Source organism: Dermacentor albipictus, chromosome 6 (assembly GCF_038994185.2).
Source record: "Dermacentor albipictus isolate Rhodes 1998 colony chromosome 6, USDA_Dalb.pri_finalv2, whole genome shotgun sequence".
Lineage (NCBI taxonomy): Eukaryota > Metazoa > Arthropoda > Arachnida > Ixodida > Ixodidae > Dermacentor > Dermacentor albipictus.
In genome coordinates this window covers 73,369,778-73,393,250 of record NC_091826.1, presented here as the reverse complement: position 1 = coordinate 73,393,250, position 23,473 = coordinate 73,369,778, and the positions used below count along the sequence as shown (strand labels likewise).

The following is a 23,473-nucleotide window of genomic DNA, read 5'->3' as shown; positions in this document are numbered from 1 at the left end:
ACAAAGTCGAATCATAGTGCTCGCGAAAAGACTGAGACCAACTCTGAACGCGGAGCTCTCGTCAAAATGGAGTACGTTGTAACACAAGCAGACGACACTTGCTGTGTGCCGGAAGTGCTTAAGTGTACTGAAAAATTGTTCTTGTGCATTCTCTTTCTGCTACTTTCTCTTTAAAAAACAAATTAACTAACATTCCAACTATTACGAAGATCATTTGTTTACCATAAAGTTGGAAAAATTATTGATCACGCGCCCTGGTCAGCCAATCGGATAGCTCACCCCACTGACGTCATATGGGTTATTTCGGTCATATGGGTAGGGGCGGCTTAAAATTCCGCCGAGCAGTGCGCTGCGACCGGCAGCGATGTGCATTTTTAAAACCTTATAATAAATTACACGCTTTACGCAGAGCACTTAGATGTGTCAATTAATGATCAGAAGGACCTACTCTAACGACTCAATACGTTTGTAGAAAATCGTCAAAAGCGTTTCAGGGTCCCTTTAAGAGGAAGCTTTAGCTCGGATGCTCGTATCTAAATACATGTAAAAGGAGAATTCATTTTTCTCGGCAACCAATGCACCAAGTTTGATGAGGTTTGTTGCATTTAAAAGAAAAACTTAAATTCTAGTGACTGCTGGCTTCGAATTTTTCATTTAGGTTGTCAATTCTTTATTAAAAATTCACCAAAATCGCAAATTTTCGGAAATCTAAACTATAAGATTTAAAACCACGTAACTCGGCAAGGAAAAATGATATCTCAATTCTGTGAATTGCACCTACTAGTACATCTACAGCGGACAAAATTTACATGTGAATCTCAAGAAATTTAGCATTATGGAAATACGGCTTTCGCAGATTTCTTGTACACCACGTAGGAAAAATGATATCACAATTCTGTGAATTGCACCTGATAGTACATCTACAGCGGACAAATGTTACACGTGAATCTCAAGAAATTCAGCATTATGGAAATGCAGCTTTCGCAGAATCCTTGTACGCAACGTAGCCAATTTACATACGATACGAATTGACACACCAAATTTGTCCACTTTGACTGTTATTATAGATGCCGTTTACTGAACTGCGACATGTGTGCTTGATGCAGAGCTATTAGTTTGTAAACATTGTGCTTCTACTTTTTAAAATTTCTTTCTTGAACTTTCGAGTTTTTCGAAATATTTAAACAATGTTCAGGCCCCAAATCGAAATGTCTCTTCCAACAGACACTACAATTGAACTTTCTCTCTCAAATGCAACAAATTTCATTAAAAGTGATCCGGGGGTTATCACAGAAAAGCGTTTATGCGTTTTACATGCATTTGAATAGGCCGCGTTGGAGTTGGGCGCGAGCTAAAGCTTCCTCTCAAACAATTTATCTGGGGATCAAATACATGAATAATAACTGCATTGTCATTGCTAAAGATGCTGCAGATGAATTCTTGAATGCTACACAATGTCAAAACAAGTAAAATATGTATTTTTTCATTAAAGAATGTACTTGTATATGCCAAAAATTGTGCCCAAAATAACCTATATTAATGCATGTTTTTTCTCTACTTAATAAGTAAATAAAATATCACACGACCTTTAGAACTATATCAGTTCAAAACCAGCAAGGCAGTGCATGCCGCTGATATAAAAAATGTAAAGGCCATGAAATTAACAAGCTGAGGACAAATATTGTAATGAAACTTTGTCATTCAAGAACCTTGTTTAGATTCTTGTACATAAGCAACGACCAGTGAAAAATGTCAATGACGCGGTCATTTGTTCCAACGTATTACGCAGGAGCAGCTGTCACCGGTCGTGTATCGTGAGTAATTGCGCCGAAATTATAGCCGCAACAGAGAGCTTGTATAAAGAGCAGGAGTTTTGCAAAATAAACAAGGGTGAGTCAAATGAAAGTCAGCCAATGTGAATATATGACAAACTGGGTACCTTATCTAAAAGTAGTCTCCATGATCATTTAGACATTTGTCCCGTGGTCTAACGAGTCGTGTGACTTCCGTCTCATTAAAGGGACACTAAAGGTTACCAGAAAGTCAAGTTAAAGTGGTAGAGCAATGTTCTAGAACGTCTAAGGCGTCAATATAATCGCGAACAGAGCTTTAGTAACCGAGAAATTGAGGCAAATGCATGACACGATTTGAAGCCCCCCAGCGACATTCCGGTACTAGCCTGATGACGAAAGCACTCCTCATAATTTGTGTTACTAATACTCAACTACTCATATTAAAAATATCATTTCATTCGGTTATAAGACGGAAAAAAATGCTACTTGTCTACGTCTATTCGATTCTAAGAAAAAATAACATTTTGACGTTACCCTTCAGTAGTATGGGTGGTCGAAAGGTTTCGTTTTCGCTCGACTCTGCGCGCTCGACTCTGCGCCGCGCACGCTTTGGAGTTTAAGTAGTTTCGTTATCGCGTCGTGCTGTGTGGGTTCTGCTGGCTCACGAAACTTTCATTTCGAACAAGCAGTGAGAATGCCATATCCTTGTGATGTCGTGGGAAGCCCTCGTTGATTTCCCGCTCCGGAGAGCCGGTGTCGAGGCCGCCGTCGTAGTACGCAACGACGCCGGCAGCGCGAGCCCTCAGCAGCAGGTCGCGCTCGTCAGTGCTCAAATCGCTGAAGTTGAGCCCAGCATCGCGAGCCAGTCTGTCGTTGTCAGGGTCCATTGCGACGAGCGTCGAAGTTTGCGTCATAGAATAAAGTACCAGCTTACAGTTGCGCGTTTCTCCTTCTGCTAGCCATCATACTCCTGCTTTCGCTCTGCTGTCGGCTCTGTCTTGGCTCTGTTTTTGGCCGCGCGTTTGCGTTTTGCGCAGAAAAGCCGTAGCGCCGTCTGCGGACTCTGTTCTACTCACTGATGGCGCTACGTCACTATGAGACTATGATGTCAGTACTCCTCGATCGGAGGGCGGGCGATTTGAACTGCGCTAGAGGTACGCGGACGCTTCAGAGCACATATTCTCTTGAAATAAGTCTCTCCTTGGCACGAAACAACTGGTTAGAGGTTTCTGGGATGGTATTTCAACAGTCCACATTCACTTAATAGTAACCTTCAGTGTCCCTTTAAATTCCTTGGGTTGCTGCTTCAAAAAGTCTGCAACTGGCTCCTTCATGTCATCGTCCAACACGAATCTGGTTAGCTTGAGCTGTTTTTTCACATGCTACAAAAAGTGAAAGTCACAAGGCGACAGGTCTGAGCTGCATGGCGGATGTTGCAGCGTTTCCCACTTGAACATTGCCAGTCTTGTATTAACCACATCGGCGACATGGGGACGGCATTGTCATGGAACAAGATGACCCCATTCGTCAATTTTCCATGTAGTTCGTTCTTGATTGTGACACGCAGCCGATCTGGCATTTTACTATACTAAACAAATTGATAGGCTCTCAAGATTTTGCAAATTCTATCAGTAATGGCCCCTGACGATCGAAAAAAAAAAGTCAACAACACCTTTCCGGTGGTAATGACGACCTTTCCTTTCTTGAGGGTGGTGAATTCTAATGTTTCCAGTGTAAGCTGTGCTGTGGTGTTTCAGGCTCATAGAAGTAGCACCATGGTTCATCCCCGATCACAATTGGAGACGAGAAGTCGTCACCCTTATTGTGATACCGGATCAGATGAGTCAAGGCAGCGCTGAACTTCTCTGTCTTCTGGCGGTAGTTCAAAACCTTAGGCAACTATTGTGCACACAAGAGCGGATAACCGAGATGTTCATGAATTATGGCTTGAATCGAACCATGACTGATGTTCACACGCTCTGCCAGTTCATCGATGCTTATCCTCCGTTCTTGTCAAATCAGCTCATCAACCTTTGCAATTTTGTTACGGGTGATTGCGCGATGGCTTTGGCCCGGCCTTGGATCGTCATTGCAACTTTCACGTCATTCTTTGAACCATTTGCTCGAACGCTTCACAGTGGCCAATGAAATGCAATGTTCAACGTACACGGCTGCCATACGGCGACTAATTTCTTTTTCAGAAATACCTTCAGCTGTCAAAAACGTCAGGGCACCATGCTGCTCAACTTCTAGAGCGTCTGTTATGTCGCGCAACCGTGTTCAATCCAGTGTATGAGAGCATTAAACAACCTCGATACTCACACCTGCGTGTCACTTTTGTAATAGAGAAATGCTTCTGTTTCACGTGCATGCTTGCAGATAATGGACCGAACAATTATTGCGCGAGGTGGGTTGGCTCACTTTCATTTTACTCGCCTTCGTACATTAGAAATGCGAAGATACAATAGAATATAGAAATGTGAAGATACAGCTTGATAAAAGGCAAAAAAGTGTCACTGGAAACAAAGTTCACTGCACTTATACACAAAACCCCGCAACAAGATATTTAAATATACGTACAAGTCTCCAATAAATCTACGTATCTAAAAAAAATGTCACTGTATAAAATGCATCAAACAAGGCAAATAAACATGTTGTGCAATCAGAGATTCACAGAATCCTAGATCCCACCCCCATTCCATCCACTCACCCCAACGTATCGCGCGCGACGGAAGGCGGCGTGCTTGCTTCCCGCTTTTCTCTTTTGTGTACACAAGACTGAGCCGCCATCGTAGTCTCACCCATTCCAACCCCCATCCCTCTCCCTACGCTTTCACTCGCACATACAGCACGCGGCACGCGGTCACGATGTTATTGCCCTTGGACTTTATACGAAACATGACGGCGACGGCAGGAATGCGCCTGGAATGTTCATATAATTGCTATCACAATACCATATAATCAGACTATCTGGCAACTGAAGCGTCCCGTGGCCCATTACTGTCCGCAAAAGAAGAAGTAACAAAATCGAACTTTCACCATGCGACAATTCGCTGCGCCACAGCAATGTCTTTTTCTTTCCTTTGTGGGGCTGGGGCACCGAAATGAAAAAGTGCAAAGTATGTTGGCCACAATCAAATGCCTACTTCGGGCACTTCATGTAGCTACTGAAAGAATATCGAAGAAAACGTGAGACGCTTGGTCCACCAAGAACTGTACGCATACTGCTCGATATCTTACACTGGCGAAACAAGACTTTCTGGAGAGGTTGTGCTCAAGCGAACACGGTGCAATTCGTCGAGTCCCCACAGTGATGGCGGCGAGTGACGATAGTTTCTTTTTCTCGTCTGCTAACCAGAAAGTGCCCAAAACTCTGCCAGGCGAAAATCCACTCGTCCAGAGAAAAGTGAACACGCACCGAAGTGCGCCGCGCGGTGGTCGGAGCAACATGAGAAAGATGCATGCAAGTGATAGTGAGAGTGAAAATAGTGACAGTGAAAACCAGCAGGTGATAGTACATTTATGCTTTGCTCATTTAAACATTGGCTTTCTGTCTGTTATCCTATGTGTTTAGCAAAAAGAAAACTGTAGTCAAAATATGGTGACTACACCGAATACTGCTCTGCCCAACGTAACACATGCGCAAGACACACTGAAATAAATGCAGTGTTTCCACTTGTGATACTGATACCTTGAAGCACATTTTCTTTTTTAATTAGCTTATATGGTGTTACCTGAAATGGTGGATATTTAGGATTAGTATTATGAAGAAAGAGAAGTCGGGGTGATTTATGACAGATGTGGTCTGATATAGTGCTTTTATTCAGTGTCCTTTAACATTATGGTTATTGTGACATGATGTGTCACGAATCAGAAATGTGTCGTTTTGCACTTATCATCAATTTTGTGGTGTTCAGAGAAAGTGATGCAATCAACCCAAATGGTTGCAGGTAATGCACAAAGATAGGACATCTCTGGATCTTTTGGAAGACTCTTATCTGGCTTTAAGATCTTCTTGCATTGTACATCTCCCAATTGTGAGTTCATTTCCTTAAATCTTATTTGTTTTCACTTTACACGTACTGGTATTCATTAGTTGTCATTACTGTACTACATGGCACACCTAGAATTACTGTTTTATTTCTGTTTGTCAAGCCAGAATTCTTTACATTAATTTAGTAAACATGTCTAATATACTGTTCTTCGAAGATGTCTTGAAGGTATGGTTCTTATGCTGTGTTTCTGGAAACCATATTATGCTTCATTCCAGCCTTTATTGTAAAACGTTGAACTGCCCCCAGAACTGAGTCTTTCTGGTTGGCTTTAATACCATACTTTGACTTTACTGCCTCTTAGTGAATTTTAGTGAGTCTGTAGGTGTAGGTTATGAATGTTTATGCTGTGGCAGTCAGACTACATGCGTCTTATATACAGTAATTGCATCACATTGAATAAGTACAGTCCAGGTAGCAGCCGATTAAGCACCTAGGTGGTATATGTGTCCACTGACAGGTTGCCAAAAGACAATGAGTGCCTGTGAATTTTGAATAAAGATTGCGTTTTGATGCTCCATAGTGTCAGATCATCTTTAGGAAAGTCATGTGGATGTTTGATGAAGCTGCTATATATGCTGCATAATTTATTGACATTTAGATACATATGAACAATTTCTTGAATGTTGTTTCATATCACTTCGCAACATGAAAATTAACAACGCATAAGCAGTAATATTGACTGCATTTATTTCTTTTTTTTTACATGTGTGTGGCTTTCTTGAAGGCAACTTTTGTGACGATCCTACTTTAAGTAAAGAAAAAAAGGTTTTTGCCTCCAGGCAAACAAAATGTTGCTGTACTGCTGTCACTCATTAGAGGGCAAAAAATATATTTCCAGAACTGCCTAAATGGAAGCACGACTGGCAAGAGAAAAGTGGTGTAATCAGATGATTGAAGTTCATAGATGAATAGAAAACACTTTCATGTATGTGGCATAGCTTCCCTAAAAATATATGCAGAATGTTTCAACTTAACAGTGTTAAAAATTTGATATTGGCAGAATAAGAGTTACTGTATTTGTATAGTATACACTCATTTTCATGTGCTATAACCTACAGGACTTAATTTGGTTGTAATATAAAAAGGGCCTGAATCCAGTTGTCAGCATGAACTTCTTTTCGGTAACCTATCCAGGCAGTGACCTTTTAAATGCACTTCTAGTTTCTGAAATGTGTTACAGATTCATATTGTTACGGTGCATTCGGACAGGCCCATGTGCACTGGAGGGCGACAAAGAAGAAGTGGCAGACTGTCTACTGGAGCTGTGACCTTTGTACCAGACTGTGCGTTTATCACCAACCTTTTCCTGTGTATATAGTTCTATATACTTGTGTCAGGCTTCCTCTTCCTAACAATTTGAAAGCTCCAATTCAGGCCTAAAAATATATTGCCTAATGCTATAACTTCAACTGCTCGATTGTGCGTCCAATTTATACATTCAGATCCCTTAATGGCCAATGAGCTATAAATTGGATAAGCAACTGGAATACTTGAGAAATTATGAGCTTATATCAACCAGGGCTGTTCAGTCCTGTTTATAAAGCTTCTCTTGTGCCCCATGTGATGTTATAAATGGTTTCCTCAGATCTACTGATCTGTACTTATGAAATCTCTCTAAAATTTCTGGATCTGACAATTTTTTTAATTCTCAGATTTTTATGCACTTAAGGTGTCTTCTTCTCAGCCACATTATCCATTCCACCCTAAAACGAAGCTGAGTATTTTGGGCATGCACAACACAAAGTGCATACTGCACTTTGGAACTGGCTTAAGATACTAGCAGATGAATTTCTTGAATTATCCGTTAAATATAATTCCTTATGACAGACCGGATGCGAGAGGAACATTAGGACACATTCTTTCACCTATTCCTTTCCATACATCATACATACAGCTTCCATCCTCCTGTCAAAAATGCAGTGCTTAACACGTACGACTCTGAGTATTTTTAAGCCTCGTCATGAAACAATACGAGAGGCCTCACGCAGGAATAAGCAACTTCAAGAGTTGGACTCTGGTTTGAGGTGGCTTTAGCCACGATCTAGCTGGTTGTCAGAGCCCGGCCTATTCTCTCTAGAACAAACATCGCAGTTAACAAAATGCAGTCAATGGGAAAGTACTTATGTCGATTTTCTAGTAATGTTGCCAGAGGTAACATCCCATAATTGGAGCATGTTGTGCTGAAAAAATGTTCTTGCATCTATTGGTGTTACTTTTGCGTAGACATGAAAAACTACAGCACTTTGGCAAAGACTTGTGCAGAATAGCGATAATTATTAGTATTGGCAGTAGTCCTAAACTTAATCTTTAAATGGCAGAGAAATGCATCATCACTATAAATGCTTTAGAACTCGCAAACCTAGGATTGTTGCATATGTGCATGACTTTACTGAAATATAGTTATCAAATAGCAGATGTGATGCATTTGGGTCAGGTGTGAACTAATAAAACAAGCTGTGGCAGGGTTTCAATCAATGTGAATTGGAGAGCATTGCCAGGAACTTGGTGTTGTTTAAAAATGTATATTTCATCAGTTTCTGGGCCACAGATATGTCCTATTAACGGGTGCTTTCAACCCTAGTGATAGCAACACCTGTATATGTTTGGATGTGCTCTGCACCTCATTGTCATGCTTTGACTGTGAAAACTAATTCTTATGTGATTTTGTAATGTATCCAGGGCATCTTTCGACAAGCATAATGTAGAAGTTCTTGCCAGCTACTACACAAGGCCTCTACATAGGCTGTACATGGTGCTGTAGTCTTCTGCATTTCAACATGGGAAGTTGGCATTTTGTCAAATGCAAGCTTCTTTTTTTTGCAAGTTTTTGACAAAAGAAATCAAAGGTTATAATCAAAATTGAATTGAACAGCTGTGACACTGATAAGAATTTCTGCCCAGGCTGCAAGCTCTTTGACACCACTTCATTGTTTCGTTGCTGCTAGAAATGTGCTCACTTTTGGTGCTTTTATGTTTTCACATATACAGTAAAAGCTCGTTAATTCGAACCGCAAGGGGAAGCCGGTTCAGTTTGAATTAACGAAAGTTCGAACTAACGAAAGTGAAGGAGAACGACAGTACACTGCGATTTGGAAGCAGTAGGGCATGTCAGAAAGTGATCGCGTGCACTGCGAGCACACGCCATCTTCAAGTTGAAGCTCTGGGTCTGACTGTGCCACACCACCGATGTCCACCGAAACGAACATTAGCCGAAGCTTAACACCATCAGAAAGAATCGCGACGGCCGATACCTCCTAAGCTGAAAACAAACGTGCACAACCGATGAAGACTGCCAAGAAAGACGCTGAACATGTGAAGGTGGCGAAGGCCCCGCATCGTTGGTTCTTGATTGCAAGCGCAGCTGCGACGCACTTGATTCGCTGTATTTTGGTGCTTGCCGCGCCATCTGCCGCACAACATTAGCAGCTGCGGAAGATTTGCAGCGCCTCCGAGATTTGCGACGGGCAAGAATTCTCAGAGGTCACGTAGAACTGAGAGGTGGCAGCTGCCACTGACTTCTGGCCGACCCCACGCCGGTTATTTTTCTGATTTTGCCTCTGTTCCAGAGGCAACGCAGCCTTATGTGTAGGCAGTAGGCGCGTTTCTCTGGCTGTGTGCCAGGTGAGCGTAGTTCGAATTATCCAAGGCGGAACCTTCTCGCGTTCAAATTAACAGGCTTTTTTATACATAGATTTCTATGGAGCTTGGCCGGACCAAATCGCACAGTTCGAATTATTGAAGTTCGAATTAATGAGCTTTCACTGTAATTTCAAGAAATATTAGGCATGACGTATATGGTGATACACTAAATTGTGTTCTGATCACTGGTGTTTTGAATGAAAGTAAAGCAGAAATAATATCTCGGAGAGCTCTTAGGAATTTTTTTGTGAAACTTCAAAGAAGCTCCGAAAAAGCATGAATAAAAGTAATAAATTGCTACCTTTAATGTAAATACTGACCGTAGAAAAAAATATGAAATATACAAAACATGCATCTGGCTCATAGTTTCCAACTTTCGGCATCCTATGTAAAACATTATGCAGATTTGTTGTTGTCCATACTTGCCCTAGTGATGCCTATGCTTTGCAGTATAAACAGTGGCTTTGCAAATGTAAACACGGGTAAGCACCTGTGGTTCAGGGTGCATGTCTTTTACTCATTGTATAACATACCTGTATCCTTTTTTCTTTCATTAGAATCTTTATGTTCTCGAAGCAATGGTTATCAGGTTGGTGGGCATGCGTGCGTTTCCTCACACATGATTATTGTCTTCTATTGGATTTTTTTTGTGCAAGTGGTCTAGCCTTGCACCTAAAACTGGCGCTGAAGCTATCGCATGCTTCGCTGGTTTCGATAATACCTTCTGTTGAAGTTTCATTTTTCCACATTGCCCAATGTTCCGAATATTGTCAAATCTGATCAATCGTTAAAATGCAGTCATCATTTTATATGGTACAATTGTGATACCCCGGGGGAAAAGTTGAACAGCAACATTGTAGAACAGTAAAAAAACTGTCATTCAAATTGATCGATTTCTTTGGGCATGGTAACACAAAAGTTAAGGAGTGAGATATGAAAATATATATGTTATGTTCAGTGACTGTAGGAGAGCCTTCACCAGTACTCGCCAGTCAAACTTCTCATGTTCTGCGTAAGCATTAGCAAGAGCATTGAGAAACTTGTTTGGGGAAGGAATCACTGTGATCAAGACTGGGTGGATGAAAACTTGTGCTTAATACAACAGTGCTCTTGCATTAAAAAAAATATATATATATATATATATATATATATTTTCATCTCATGAACTATACTTTGCGTGAGTCAATGAATAATTGTTTGTGACCAACCTAATATGTTTGTTGATACAAAAGAAAAAAGCTTGTATGGATTTATTAGTGTTTGCATCGGCCTTAATGGTGATCTTTGTGCTGTTGCAGATACGTCCGATTCTCCGACAAATCAGCCACAAGTTGTGTGGCTTGGGATTAGCTGGGAAACCAGCTCGCCAAGTTTTTCACAGAATGTATCCACTTATTTGACCTGCTACATGAAACAGCAATTTGACATACGATTGATTTCCTATTGTGATATTGATATCAATGTTTACAGATTAGTACCATCTATGTATTTGTCTTGTCTGGACTAAGTGTACTGCAAAGTACTAGCAATGCAGCACTGCAACACTGCAATGTACTATCAGACAATGTAGTTCAGTCAGGGCACTGTTTAGTGTGCAACTGTGGCTGTCTTGAAAGATCTGTCGCTTAGTTTGTGCTTTTTTGCTGTAGTGTCAGTGGGAGAAACACAGATTGGTAGATAAGTTACATTCAGTGCCTTGCAGTTTCATTTTGCTTTTGCTGAAACAATGAAAAAAATAATTGAAAATGTTTGTAATGCACTAATATAAAGGAATGCTTCTTTGTTTGATGCAAAGAAATATGGCAGTATTCTCCTCCACTAAGAAATGTGATGCTATTCTAACTTTTATAAATGATGTCCTTGTTCTCTCTTTGGTTTCTTATGTTTTCCATTTGCATTTATAATAATTTCTTTCATTCATATTGTCGTGAACATAACAATATATTTATATTTCATTCCACATGCTTCACGTGTTCAGCTATCAGTTGATGGTTTTGTTATGCTGCATTGTCTGAATATAATGTAAAAAAGAAATGTAATACTTTGTTTAATACTTGCAATAATGTAATACTTTGCTTGGGCAGCATTGCTGCCTGCAGTATTGTGTAAATAAAAATAAATGGTCATTGCATGATAGTGTTACATATACAAAGTAATTTGGCTATGTTGGTATAATATCAAAATAGCTTGCCGAATTCAACCTCTCTGCATTGCCAGAAAAAGCTTGTGTTCAGAATACTTATTTACATATAATGAGCAAAACGTGAACAAGGTGAATGCAAGTGCCAACGTTTCGACAAGTGGACTTGTCTTCTACGTTGGCTCCTGCATTCACCTTGTTCAACGTTGGCTCCTGCATTCACCTTGTTCAAACGTTGGCTCCTGCATTCACCTTGTTCAAACGTTGGCTCCTGCATTCACCTTGTTCAAACATTGGGTCCTGCATTCAGCTTGTTCAAACCTTTGGCTCCTGCATTCACCTTGTTCACGTCTTGCTCATCGTCTTGAATTTCCATCTCCCGCATTCCCCGTGTTTTCCCTGGATTATTTACATATAGAAAGATAAGTACTTGAGTAAGACATATAGTGCACCAGTGCACTCTTGTTTAATGTGGGAGCTGTGTAGGCCAGAGTTATCAATTTTTTTTTTTGCACACAAGTGTGGCAACCCTTTTGGACTGCCAGGTTGAGCACTCTAGTTCAATGAAATGTGTGACACATAGTTTGTATCACATTCTGATGCTTTTTGTGACTTTGTAGGTTTCTTGCCATCGGAGTCCAGGGACGAATACCACTCGCTCGTGTCTGTACGGGGCCAACAGCATTACTGCCGGCAGTGCACTTATGTGACCAAGTACAAGATCAACATGAATGCACACCTGTGCAGCCACACAGGCGAGCGCCCCTTCAAGTGTCACATGTGCGCAAACAGGTTCACTCGGAACTACCACCTGAAACAGCACCTGCGCAGCCACACAGGCGAGCGCCCCTTCAAGTGCCATCTGTGCCCGAACGAGTTCACCCAGAATTGCCACCTGAAGCAGCACCTGCGCACCCACACAGGAGAGCGTCCCTTTTCCTGCAAGCAGTGTGCTGCATCCTTTTCACGAAAGGAAACCCTCTACAAGCACATGTCCGCTCACACAGAGAAGAGGCTCTAAAGGTCAGGGGCCTCAATAATTTTCTTCAGCGCTGCAGTTTGTTTGGCTGCCTTCATGTGACATCACTGCTATATTCGCACATCAAAAGTTTCGCTTACCTTGAATGTGGATTGGCCTCAAATCTGTTCATGGATGTGTAAATAAGTTTCTGTAAGTTACACATAATATAAGAAGCTCCCAAAGAAAAATGGGAACTGACAGGTGACACCGAGGCACAGCAGCATGAGCCAAATTTCTTGTTTTTCCACGTAGTTTAGGAATACATTGGTGGTAGGGTTTACATTTGATATATCTGTGCTTCCTAGTTTCAGTGCTTATGTTCTAATAGCAATTTCGTTTGTTTTCGTGCAGCAAGGCTGCCATTTTACATGCTGCTATATTACATACTAAGCCATTATAGCAGTTTTATTGTTCTCTATTTTTTCACAATGTGAAACGCATGGCTCAAGCACAGTTTGTTGTCAAGCTTAAAATGTCCAGTATCAAAGATGTGGTTGAGCATTAGCAAACCCCATTAGCAATTGTACTTCATGGCAATGACATGAGTAAGTGGGCGTCGGAACTCTTGTGAAGCCACCGGTGGTGTTTAGTGACATCCATTATAAATACCACATTGAGCTGGTATGCGATATTGAATTGCATAGTAGAAGTTGCTTCTGGCATCAATCAGCTGCCAACATATCCCATCATATTGACTGCTGACCAAGGTTGCATGCAGGCTTGCTGGAATCATATGACATGCATGAAATGATTACAGTGTGAACTGCAAAATACATTTAACATCACGTTAGGGTGACATACCACAGCTGTCAGGGTTGCTGTGTGGATTATGCAGCACTGAGGAACCTTTATCATTATTCTGTCATCTTTCTCTTCCTTTCTTTTTTTTCCTATCATTTACAACATCACCTTAATTCAGAAACAAATCTAAGAATAGCATGTCAGCTTTTTTGTTCACATTCTGTGGAACTTTGCTGATGTTAAGTGCTGTCCATCATCTGGCAAGGCAACATTCCCACCTGTGTATGGCTCTGACCTGTAATTCATGGTTTAAAGATAAACTAGAAAATTAAAGAAGCACCCGGCAGTCCTGTGTAATCCACACAGCCCTGAACAGTTTCCAGCATTACTTGGATAAACAAATGTTTAGTCCTATGGCTAGTCTTCAAAGGTGGTTGTCTACAAGCTACATAGTCTGCAACGTTTTTCCCCTCACTTTGACGTAATTGCATTTACTTGCTTTCTGTATGGAGAACTTCACATGCCAGAAGAAACACATGGCTTGTCCAGGCAAGAAAAATTTCACTGGTGACACATTTTTGTTTTCTTTTTGTTCACTTTACATTTTGCATTCCGTCCCACAGTTCTGATGTTTCTCATTCCACAATTATTCTGTTACTGTCAACTAACCTGCCATCTTGTGGGTACAGCAGGAGGCTCTGATATGCAGTCTTGAGGTGCAGTTTTATGCGTTGCATTTGAAGCAGTAGACATATGTCTGTGGAAGGTCAATTGACTCTAGTGCTTGCATTTCCTGTGCTTGCTTTTGCTTCTCAAAAATTGTAGCAGTGTAATCTACAATCATCAATGTCATCATCAACGTCATCAATGTCTTTATTGACATTTGATGACGTTAGTGTGCCTCTTGTTCTCCTGAACTTGTTTCCACGTTGCACATCACTGGCACTCATTGGTTGTCATTAGCGTGACAGTGCAATAATGACAATATAGTCATTAATGGGAAGACTACACATCTGACTTCAAGTGCAGTTCTCCTTTTCACTGCACATTGACACGTGTACTTGTTTATCTTCTCCAGTTACCGCTTTTCACCGCCTAACAACTGTTAAACGTTATCACTCTTCGCAGGACATGCCTCCATGTATCAGGAAATTTCTCTAATCTTATTAATGGTTCTATCCATTGTCTAAATCTTGTGTAATATGATTGAAGCAAGACTCCGAGTCGGCCTAGTTGGAACAGATTCATCTTAAAACTTATTGTGCGCAAACAAACAGGGACGAAGAATAGAAGAAACACAAGGTGTTCGTGTTTCTTCTTTCTTCTGTTCCGTGTGTTTCTTCTATTCTTCGTGCCTGTTTGTTTGCGCACAATAAGTTTTTAGATAATATGATTGTATGCACAACGTAAATTGTGTAGTACTTTCTCGAATGCACAAGGGCACCAATGATTGTGTTGGAACCTACGACGAGTCATGCATAAAAGCTGAATTGCTTGACCTGCTGACCAGGTTTTCTATGTTTGCCGACTCTGCTTGTTGCTGTCATTGTGTTGTGCTTTGAGTGTAACCTGTTTTTCGAAGTTACAGGCTTTCGCCCAATAAAAAGTTAGTTTCGTGATTTACAGTTTTTGCTGCTGTGTTTTTCACCGTCACTGCAATGTGACCATACGAATTCATAATTGTGAATTTGACTCCTTAAGCTGCATTTGTTTGCCACTTTGCATATTACTGGAACACAGTTGTCTTTATACTATTCAATTTCGTATTTAGCAAGCATTGCTGCAGATACTATGCAAATAGCATAAGCAACAGAAGGTTACATCAAGGCACGATACTTGCACACCTTCTTATTTATTTATTTATTTATTTATTTATTTATTTATTCATTCATTCATTCAATCATCCTTTTTTATTCATTTTAATATGTGACACACTAATTTTTAGTCATGAATGCAGGCTGTAAGAAAGGCCTCTACCGTTCGCAGCATTGTCTGTTGCTTCTGAAATCCAATTATAGCTTACATGGAATTACTTTTCTTTCACTGTTTGAAAAGCCAGTATGTTTTTATGTTATTATTGTAAATATATTCAGTTCAGTGTGGGTATATCAAGATACCATGCTTGTTTGATTCTTATGGTGTGTTTGTAGCGCCATATGCTTCCTTGCGGTCTCTATTGAGCAGCTTTCTCATGACACCAGAAATGAGCCTGTCTAGTTTGTTTTTACAACATCCCATGTCGACAGGAGGCAGGAACGCATGCTTGGAAAATTATTAATCTGAAGGGACAAGTCTGAATGAGGTTATATCGAACAGGACTGTTCAGTCTGGCCTAAAGCTTCCCTTGTTCCCCACATGATATCATAAGTGCCTTCCTCAAATCCACTGATCTGTATGTATGGAATCTGCGTGGAATTTCGGGATCTGACAGTCTTTAAATGATCTTATTTTTATGCACATGGGGTGTGTTGTTTTTGGTCAAATTATCCGTTCCACCCTGAAACGAAGTTGAGTGTTTTGGCCATGCACAACACAAAGTGCATACTGCACTTTGGAACCGGCTTAAGATACTAGCAGATGAATTTCTTGCATTATCCATTAAATATAATTCCTAATGACAGACCGGATGTGAGAGGCACATCAGGACACATTTTTTCGCCTATTCCTTTCCATCACATCATATGTACAGCTTTGATGCTCCTCTGGCAAGCTGTAGCAGTATTACAATCAACATGGTTTGGCGAGCATTGCCAAGAACATGGTGTTGTTTAAACATGTATATTTCATCACTTTCTAGGCTACAGGCATGTCGTATTAACGGGTGCTTTCAGCCTACTGATAGCAGCAGCTGTGTATGTTTGGACGTGCTCTGCACCTCATTTTCATGCTTTGACCAATTCTTATGTGGTTTTGTAATGCATCCAGAGCAACTTTCAACAAGCATAATATGGAAATTGATGCCAGCCAGTACACGAGGCCTTTGCATAGGCTGTAGACGGGGCTGTAGTCTTCTGCATTCCAACATGGCAAGTTAGCCTTTTGCAAATGTAAGTGTTTTGCAAGTTTTCACGAATAAAAAATATCAAAGGTCATAATTAAAATTGAATTGAACAACTGCGACATTGCTGAGCATTCCTGCCGAAGCTGCAAGCTCTGTGACAGCAGTTTATTATTTCGTTACTGATAGAAATGTGCTCATTATTGTTGTTTTTATGTTTTACCATTTTATTTCAAGAATTATTAGGCACACCATACAGTAGGATACATTGAATTGTATCCTGAACAGTGGTTTTTCGAATGGGAGTAATGCAGAAATAACTGCTCAGATTGTTCTTAAGAATTCTTTGGTGAAACATCAAAGAAGCACCGAAGAAGCATGAAGAAACTAAATCAATTGCTGCTTTTAATATAAGTACTTAAAGTAAAGAAAAAGATCTGAAATATATAAAATGTGCACCTGGCTCGTAGTTTCCAACTTTTGACAGACCATGCAAAAAGTTCCTATTCAGATTTGTTGGTGTCAATACTGGCATAGTGATGCCTATGCTATACAGAAAAAGACAGTGGCCTTGCAAATATAAATATCACAGAGTGTCTACTAACCGGGAAAACTGCGAATTCTCGGTGATTTTTAGTCTGGAAAAACCCAGGAAAAACTCAGGGAATGTATGCCTCTATCCGGAAAAATTACGGAACGAAAGTCGCTGTAATCCTGGCTCGAATAACAGGCAGGAATTGTAATAAATATCTTTGACGACCTGTTGTCAGCTGGAGGAGTTTCCAGTGTACAGTCAACTACCGACTTTCCGCATGCCCGATAATTTGCACAGCTTCGCGGCACCACCCCGCACCCCATGGAGTCAATCTTTCAAAACGTCTGAAATTTCGGACGCAAGAACCCTTTGCCGTCCGATTTTCCGGCGCTTTTTGCTGTGACAGCAGGTCTGAAAGGGCATTAATCAAAGCCACCACCGCTGCCGTTTTGATTACCTCGCCGCCTCGAACTGGCGCTCTTGTACACAGATCCGCTGGCACCCATAGACACCACGGCGGCAACGCTAGAGCTAGCTGCTTCGGAGTTCGCTGTTAAGCTTCTTGCCGTTAGGTGCCGCGTTTTCCATTGAAAGGATTCGCTGCTGTCAGCAATGCCACCGACTCCACCTTTGTGGTCCTCATGATTGGCTTAGAAGCTTGGAAAGCACGGTGGATTGCATGATCCTGGTTCCCGAGAGTCAGCTTCGACTTTGTACACAAATGTTACTTGGTGAAGCATATGCAAATGTATTGCAGTGAAGCATAACAAGCATGCGAAGGGGCTATTGCCATGGGACACAGTATGTATTCCTTAATATCACGTGCATGAACCCGGTATCTCCTGTCACAGTACGAGCACTGATGTGCCTAATATGTGTACTGACAGGCCTTCAGAGCATTTTCGAATGTGCCTGGGGTGGTTTGAGCCCTTAAGGGCAGTAAATGACATGCATTTATTTTTTTCCAACTGGCCGTTTTTTCGTACAATTTCGCAGCCCCTACGGAGTTCGAAAAATTGGACATGGACTGTGCAACTGACCAAGAAGATGCTTCAAATGATCTGTGAGGTGAATGAGTGGCGGAAGGAGGACAAGAACAAAAAGGACCTACGCATTGATGAATGAAAGGGAAAGGAAGCGTAGTGCCGCTGTTTTGAAGGAGCTTGAGCTCAAAACACAGTGTTGGCTGATGCCGAGATGCAGGTGTCCCTCACCCAAACCGAAACAAACTTTTTAAAGCAATGAAACACAACACTGAGGTGTCGTGCGCGGTCTGAGATTATGTCAGTACAGTTGAGGTTGACTTACGAGCTGTTTAGAGAGAATCTCAATTGGGACTAAGTTCGGGCCTCATACCACTGAGCTTGCTATCAGTTGATAGAAATAGCTCGTATTCGAAAATATTTCCGTCTGTATGCATCTCCTTTTTATATGTATTTGAGAATGTCCGACTCCATTTGCAATTTTTTTCAAGGACATTTTAGTTGCAGGGGATTTTACTAACCCCTCCCTTCTATCTCTGTTTGAATAACATAAACACCACTCCTTGGTATTCAAACTGGATTAAGTCGTTTTTTTTTTTTTTTCATAAGCTTACTAGAAAGTGACAGCATCGGGTGACAGTGTTTTAGCCCGTGTTGACATAAAACATAGTTCGGCGTCACTCAGGGAATATGGAAATGTCAACTTGGTAGACACCCTGAATGGGAAAGTGCCTATCACGCAGGGAGCAAGTCATTTACTCATTGCTTAGAATATCTATACTCTTTTTTCTTTTTTTTTTCCCCCTAGAATCTTTAGGCTTCCGAAGCAATGTTTATCAGGTTGGGGAGCATGCACGCGCTTCGTCACACTTGGTTATCGTGTTCGATTAAATTTTTTTGTGAGCAACTGGTCTAGTCTGGCGCCTAGAACTGGTGCTTAAGCTATCACATGCTTTGTGCGAGTCCGTGTGCAGTAATGTACAGTGTTGCACAATATTGTGCAGTAATGACTAAGGGCATTTACACAGGTTTTGTTTCAGAAGATTCAGAAGTCAGAGATTAGACTGCTACTAAAGCTTCTGGCGTAACTCAGTCTGAAGTCGACTGAATGCTCTTGCATGAGTGAAAAATTTGGAGGACGCTTAAGCCTCACCTTTAAGAGTGGAATGTGATACCATTCAATGATCCCCAAGTGCTTCTCACGCTTCCTGGTAACTGCAGCTTATGTAACCGTAATGTTTACCGGGAAATGCTGGTGGCTAACACTAGGCACAAAGGCAAGCTTTGTGGTTTGTTGTTGTTGTTGTTGTTGTTGTTGTTGTTTGTGCAAGGCACCGAGAAGGCCTAGCCACTCCTACTTAGGCAGACCTCAAATGGCAGCTAGAAAACGCTATCACTTTATCACAAGTACTCACCAATTAAACTTGATCTGCTATGTAAACATCGGCAGGAGGATCAGTACACTTATTGTTTGAAGAAGGAGCCTTTGTGATCAAGGCTGGGCAGGTAGAAATGTTCGCGACAGCACTGCTCTTGCATTAAAGAAACTATTAATCTTAGGAAGTAGACTTTGCATGAGTCTAAATATTTGTGATAGCTATTGATATCATAATAAATTGTGAAGCATAATACCACACCTCAAGCTAAATACGTTTGTTGATGCAAAGTAAACTAATCTGTGTGTATGTTTTAGTGTTCACATATGCTTTAACAGCGATTTCGATGCTGTTACAGATGTGTCCATTCCTCCTGCAAAACTACCAAGAAGTTGTGTGGATCAGGCTTTGCCAGAAAACCGGCTCACCTGATACTTCGCAGAAAGGATCCACTTGCTTTCTCTATCACATGACAGAGCAGTTGTGTATATGATTGATTCGCCATTGTGATAGTTATATAACTGTTTATCAATTGTTACCTATGCAATTGTCATCTATGTACTACGTGTACGGCAAAGTATTAGCGATGCAGTACTGCAACACTCGAATGTACTAGCAGACAGTGTATTTCAGCCAGAGCAATGTGTAATGTGGAACTGTGTCTGTCTTCAAAGAGATTTTGGTTAGTTTGTGATTGTTTGCAGTAATGTAAGTAGCAGTAATACAAATTGCTACATACGTTACCTTTAGTGCCTTGTAGTTTCATTTTGCTTTTGCGGAAACAATCAAAAATGTTTGTAATGTGCTAATAGAGAGAAATGTTCCTTTGTCTAATGCACAGTAACATGGCAGCATTCTCCTCTACTAACATATCTGGTGCCATTCTAATATTTATAAGTAGTGTGTTTGTTCTTTGCTTCGGTTTTTTAAATTGTTCATTTTCTTTTATAATAACTTGTTTTGCTCATTTTGTCCTGTCCATTCATATTGTCATGAACAATCAGTCCATGCTTTTGCTGTGCTGCGTTGTGGGAATTTGGTCTTTAAAAAAAATGAAATACTCCTTTGAATAGGTGATTGCATAATTGAGTGTTACATATACACAATAATTTGGCTATTTTGTCTTAATACCTAAATGGCTTGCCAAATCCAACCTCTCTCCATTGCCTGAGGGAGCTTGTATTCAGAATTGATTTACATATAGTAAGTACTTGAGTACTTACTATAAGTAAGTGCTCAAGTGCTTGAGTAACACATATACTGCATCAGTGCACTCTTGCCACAACATTAACATTAATATGGGGGTTGTGTAGGCAATGGGTATGACTTTTTTTACATACAAGTGTGGCAAATCTTCTTGACTGCCAGGTTGAGCACGCTAGTTTCATGAAATGTGTGACACATGGTTTGCAACACATTCCGATGCTTTTTATGTCTTTGCAGGTTTCGCGCTGTCGGAGTCCATGGATGAATACCGGTCACTCGTGTCTGTGCGGGGCCAACAGCATTACTGCCAGCAGTGCACTTATGTGACCAAGTACAAGAGCAGCATGAATACACACCTGCGTACACACACAGGCGAGCGCCCCTACAAGTGCCACCTGTGCACAAAGAAATTCATTATCAATAACCACCTGAAGGAGCATCTGCGTACACACACAGGCGAGCGCCCCTACAAGTGCCACCTGTGCACAAAGAAATTTACTTGCAATGGCAACTTGAAGAAGCATCTGCACTGCCACACAGGCGAGTGCCCCTACAAGTGCCACCTGTGCACAAAGAAATTTGCTTCCAATGGCAACCTGAAGAAGCATCTGCACAGGCACACAGGCGAGCGCCCCTTCAAGTGCCACTTGTGCCCTGGTGAATTCACTGAGAACTGCAGCCTCAAGCGGCATCTTCTCAGCCACACAAGAGAGTGCCCCCTTTAATCCATGCACCGCACTGCATCTTTTTCGTGGAAGGAAATCCTCAACAACCACATGTCCTCTCACACAGACAAGAGGCTGTAAAGATTTTGGGCCTAAATAAATTTCTGAAACACTGCAATTTTTTTTACAGCCTTCATGTGGCATCACTGCTACGCCAGCACATGGAATGTTTGGCTTACCTTAAATGTGGATTGGCCTGAAATCTGTTCATGGCTGTATAAATAAATTTCTTGAAGTTGCTCATAAGAAAAATAGCAAAGAAAGCAGGAACTTACAATTGAGACAAAGGCACAGCAGCATGTGCCAAATTTCTTATTTTTCCTGTATAAGAACTCAGTGGTAGGGTTTACATTTGATACATTTTTGCTGCCTAGTTCAGATGCTTATGTTCTGATAGCATATTCTTTTCGTGCAGCAAGACTGCCATTTCATAGTCTGCTATATTACATACAAAACCATTATGGCAGTTTTGTTCTCAAATTGTTCACAATGTGAAATGCATGACTTAAGCATATTTGTTCTCGAGGTTAAAATTTCCAGTATCAGAGTTCTGGTTGAGCATTACCAAACTCCATAAGCATTTGCACATTGTTGCAGTGACATGAGTAAGTGGACGTCGGAAGTCAAGAGAAGTAACCGGTAATGTTTAGCCACGTACTTTGTACATACTACATGGAGATGGTATGCAGTATTGAAATAGTGTAGTAGATATTGTTTCTGTGCTGAATTGGCTGCCAAGATATCCCAACGTGTTGACCGGAGACCAAGGTTGCATGCAGGATTACACTGGCAGCATATGACTTTCATGAACTAATGACAGTGTGATGTTCTTTAGGGGTTTACGGCAATATACATAAATATTCCGGTAAGTTAGCGTACCAGTGCTATCGGCATTGCTATGTGAATTATGCTGTGCTTTGAAATTCATACACTGCAGAACAACCTTTATCATAATTCTAATTTTCATCTTTCTTTTTAACGTCAGTTAAGACATGATCTTAATTAAGAAAAAAAGAAATCTAAGAATAGCATGTCAGCTTTCTTGTGCACATTCTGTGGAATTTCGACGAGATTAAGTGCTTACTACCATCTGTCAAGACAGCACTCCCACCTGTATATGGCTCCGACTTATCATTCATAATTTAAGCATAAACCAGAAAATTAAAAAAAAAAGGACTCGGCAGTCCCGTGTAGACAACACAGCCCTGACCAATGTTCAGCATTGCTTGATGAACAATTATTTTCTCATATGGCTGGTATCGACAGGTGGTTGTCTGCAGGATGCATAGTCTGTACAATGCTATTCCCATCACTTTAGCTTAATTGCATTTATTTGCTTTCTGTGTGGAGAACTTGATGTGCCAGAAGAATCATGTGGCTTGTCCGAGAAAGTTTCAGTGGCAACATTTGTTTTGTTCCTTTTTCTTGTTCACATTATATTTTGCATACTGCCCCACGATTCTTCTGTTCCTGTCAACTAACCTGCCATCTTGTGGGTACAGCAGGAGGCTCTGGAATGCAGTCTTGTGGTGCAGTTTTAACGTGACACCGTTAAGGAGCTCGCGTCGCAGAAAAGCTGGTGTCGGCGCGTTGGTCGTGAGCAATAAATCCCGGAAGGCACTTCATAAATAAAAAACAGCTTGCAAGATGGGCTGGGTGGGAATCGAATTAGGGTCTCTGGAGTGGGAGACGGAGACGCTACCACTCAGCCACGATTTCGATAGTTCAAAGAGGGACAAAAGCGCCTCTAGTGAATGCAGTGTGGCCTTAGAAACATGCCATAGAAAGTTATACTGCGGTGTATATCGGTAATTATGAGCATGTAAATTACAGAAGTCACAGTTTCAAGAGTAGCAAAGTACGTTTCCGCTACACTTCCGCTATGCGCACATGCAGAACCATCTTGCGGCAAATGCAGAAGACCCCCTCCTCGCAATGTACGGCGCTGCCCCAACACGTGGCGCGCCACTTGCCCCATGATCACGTCCGCCTTCACGGCGTGTCGCTGCCCGGCTGTCCGTGACAATCGCGACGTTTGGCTCTCGTAGATCGTTTGAGTGGGCGGTGCAGACGGGGTGCGATAATGCTATAGCATTCCACTCTTGAAGGCGAAGCTTAAGCGTCCTCCAAGTTTTATGCGTTGCACTTGAAGCAGTCGACCTGTCTCTTGGCTCTAGTGCTTGCATTTGTTTCTCAAAAATGGCAGTAGTGTAACCTTTAATGACATTTGATGACATTGGTGTGCCTCGTGTTCTCCTGAA

The 23,473-nt window shown here is 41.3% G+C and overlaps 2 protein-coding genes across 6 annotated transcripts in view; both read left to right on the top strand.

Moving 5' to 3' along the window:
• Positions 1–23,473, top strand: part of LOC139061195 (uncharacterized) — a 228,647-nt gene that overhangs the window by 157,549 nt on the left and 47,625 nt on the right. The gene's annotated exons all lie outside the window — the stretch shown is intronic.
• The window catches only part of LOC139061196 (uncharacterized), a 67,981-nt gene that overhangs the window by 35,258 nt on the left and 9,250 nt on the right, over positions 1–23,473 (top strand). For 2 of the 5 annotated variants that reach the window (XM_070540842.1, XM_070540843.1), the window contains 8 exons: positions 5,744–5,830; positions 7,058–7,131; positions 8,528–8,600; positions 10,786–10,871; positions 12,248–12,650; positions 17,919–17,990; positions 19,640–19,761; positions 20,725–21,344. In XM_070540842.1, coding sequence (XP_070396943.1) covers positions 5,747–5,830; positions 7,058–7,131; positions 8,528–8,600; positions 10,786–10,871; positions 12,248–12,650; positions 17,919–17,990; positions 19,640–19,761; positions 20,725–20,752 — 942 coding nt within the window. In that variant the 5' untranslated portion in view covers positions 5,744–5,746 and the 3' untranslated portion in view covers positions 20,753–21,344. Of the gene's footprint in view, positions 1–5,743; positions 5,831–7,057; positions 7,132–8,527; positions 8,601–10,785; positions 10,872–12,247; positions 12,651–17,918; positions 17,991–19,639; positions 19,762–20,724; positions 21,345–23,473 lie in introns of those variants that run through there. The other 3 variants (XM_070540846.1, XM_070540845.1, XM_070540844.1) reach the window with 3 other exon arrangements.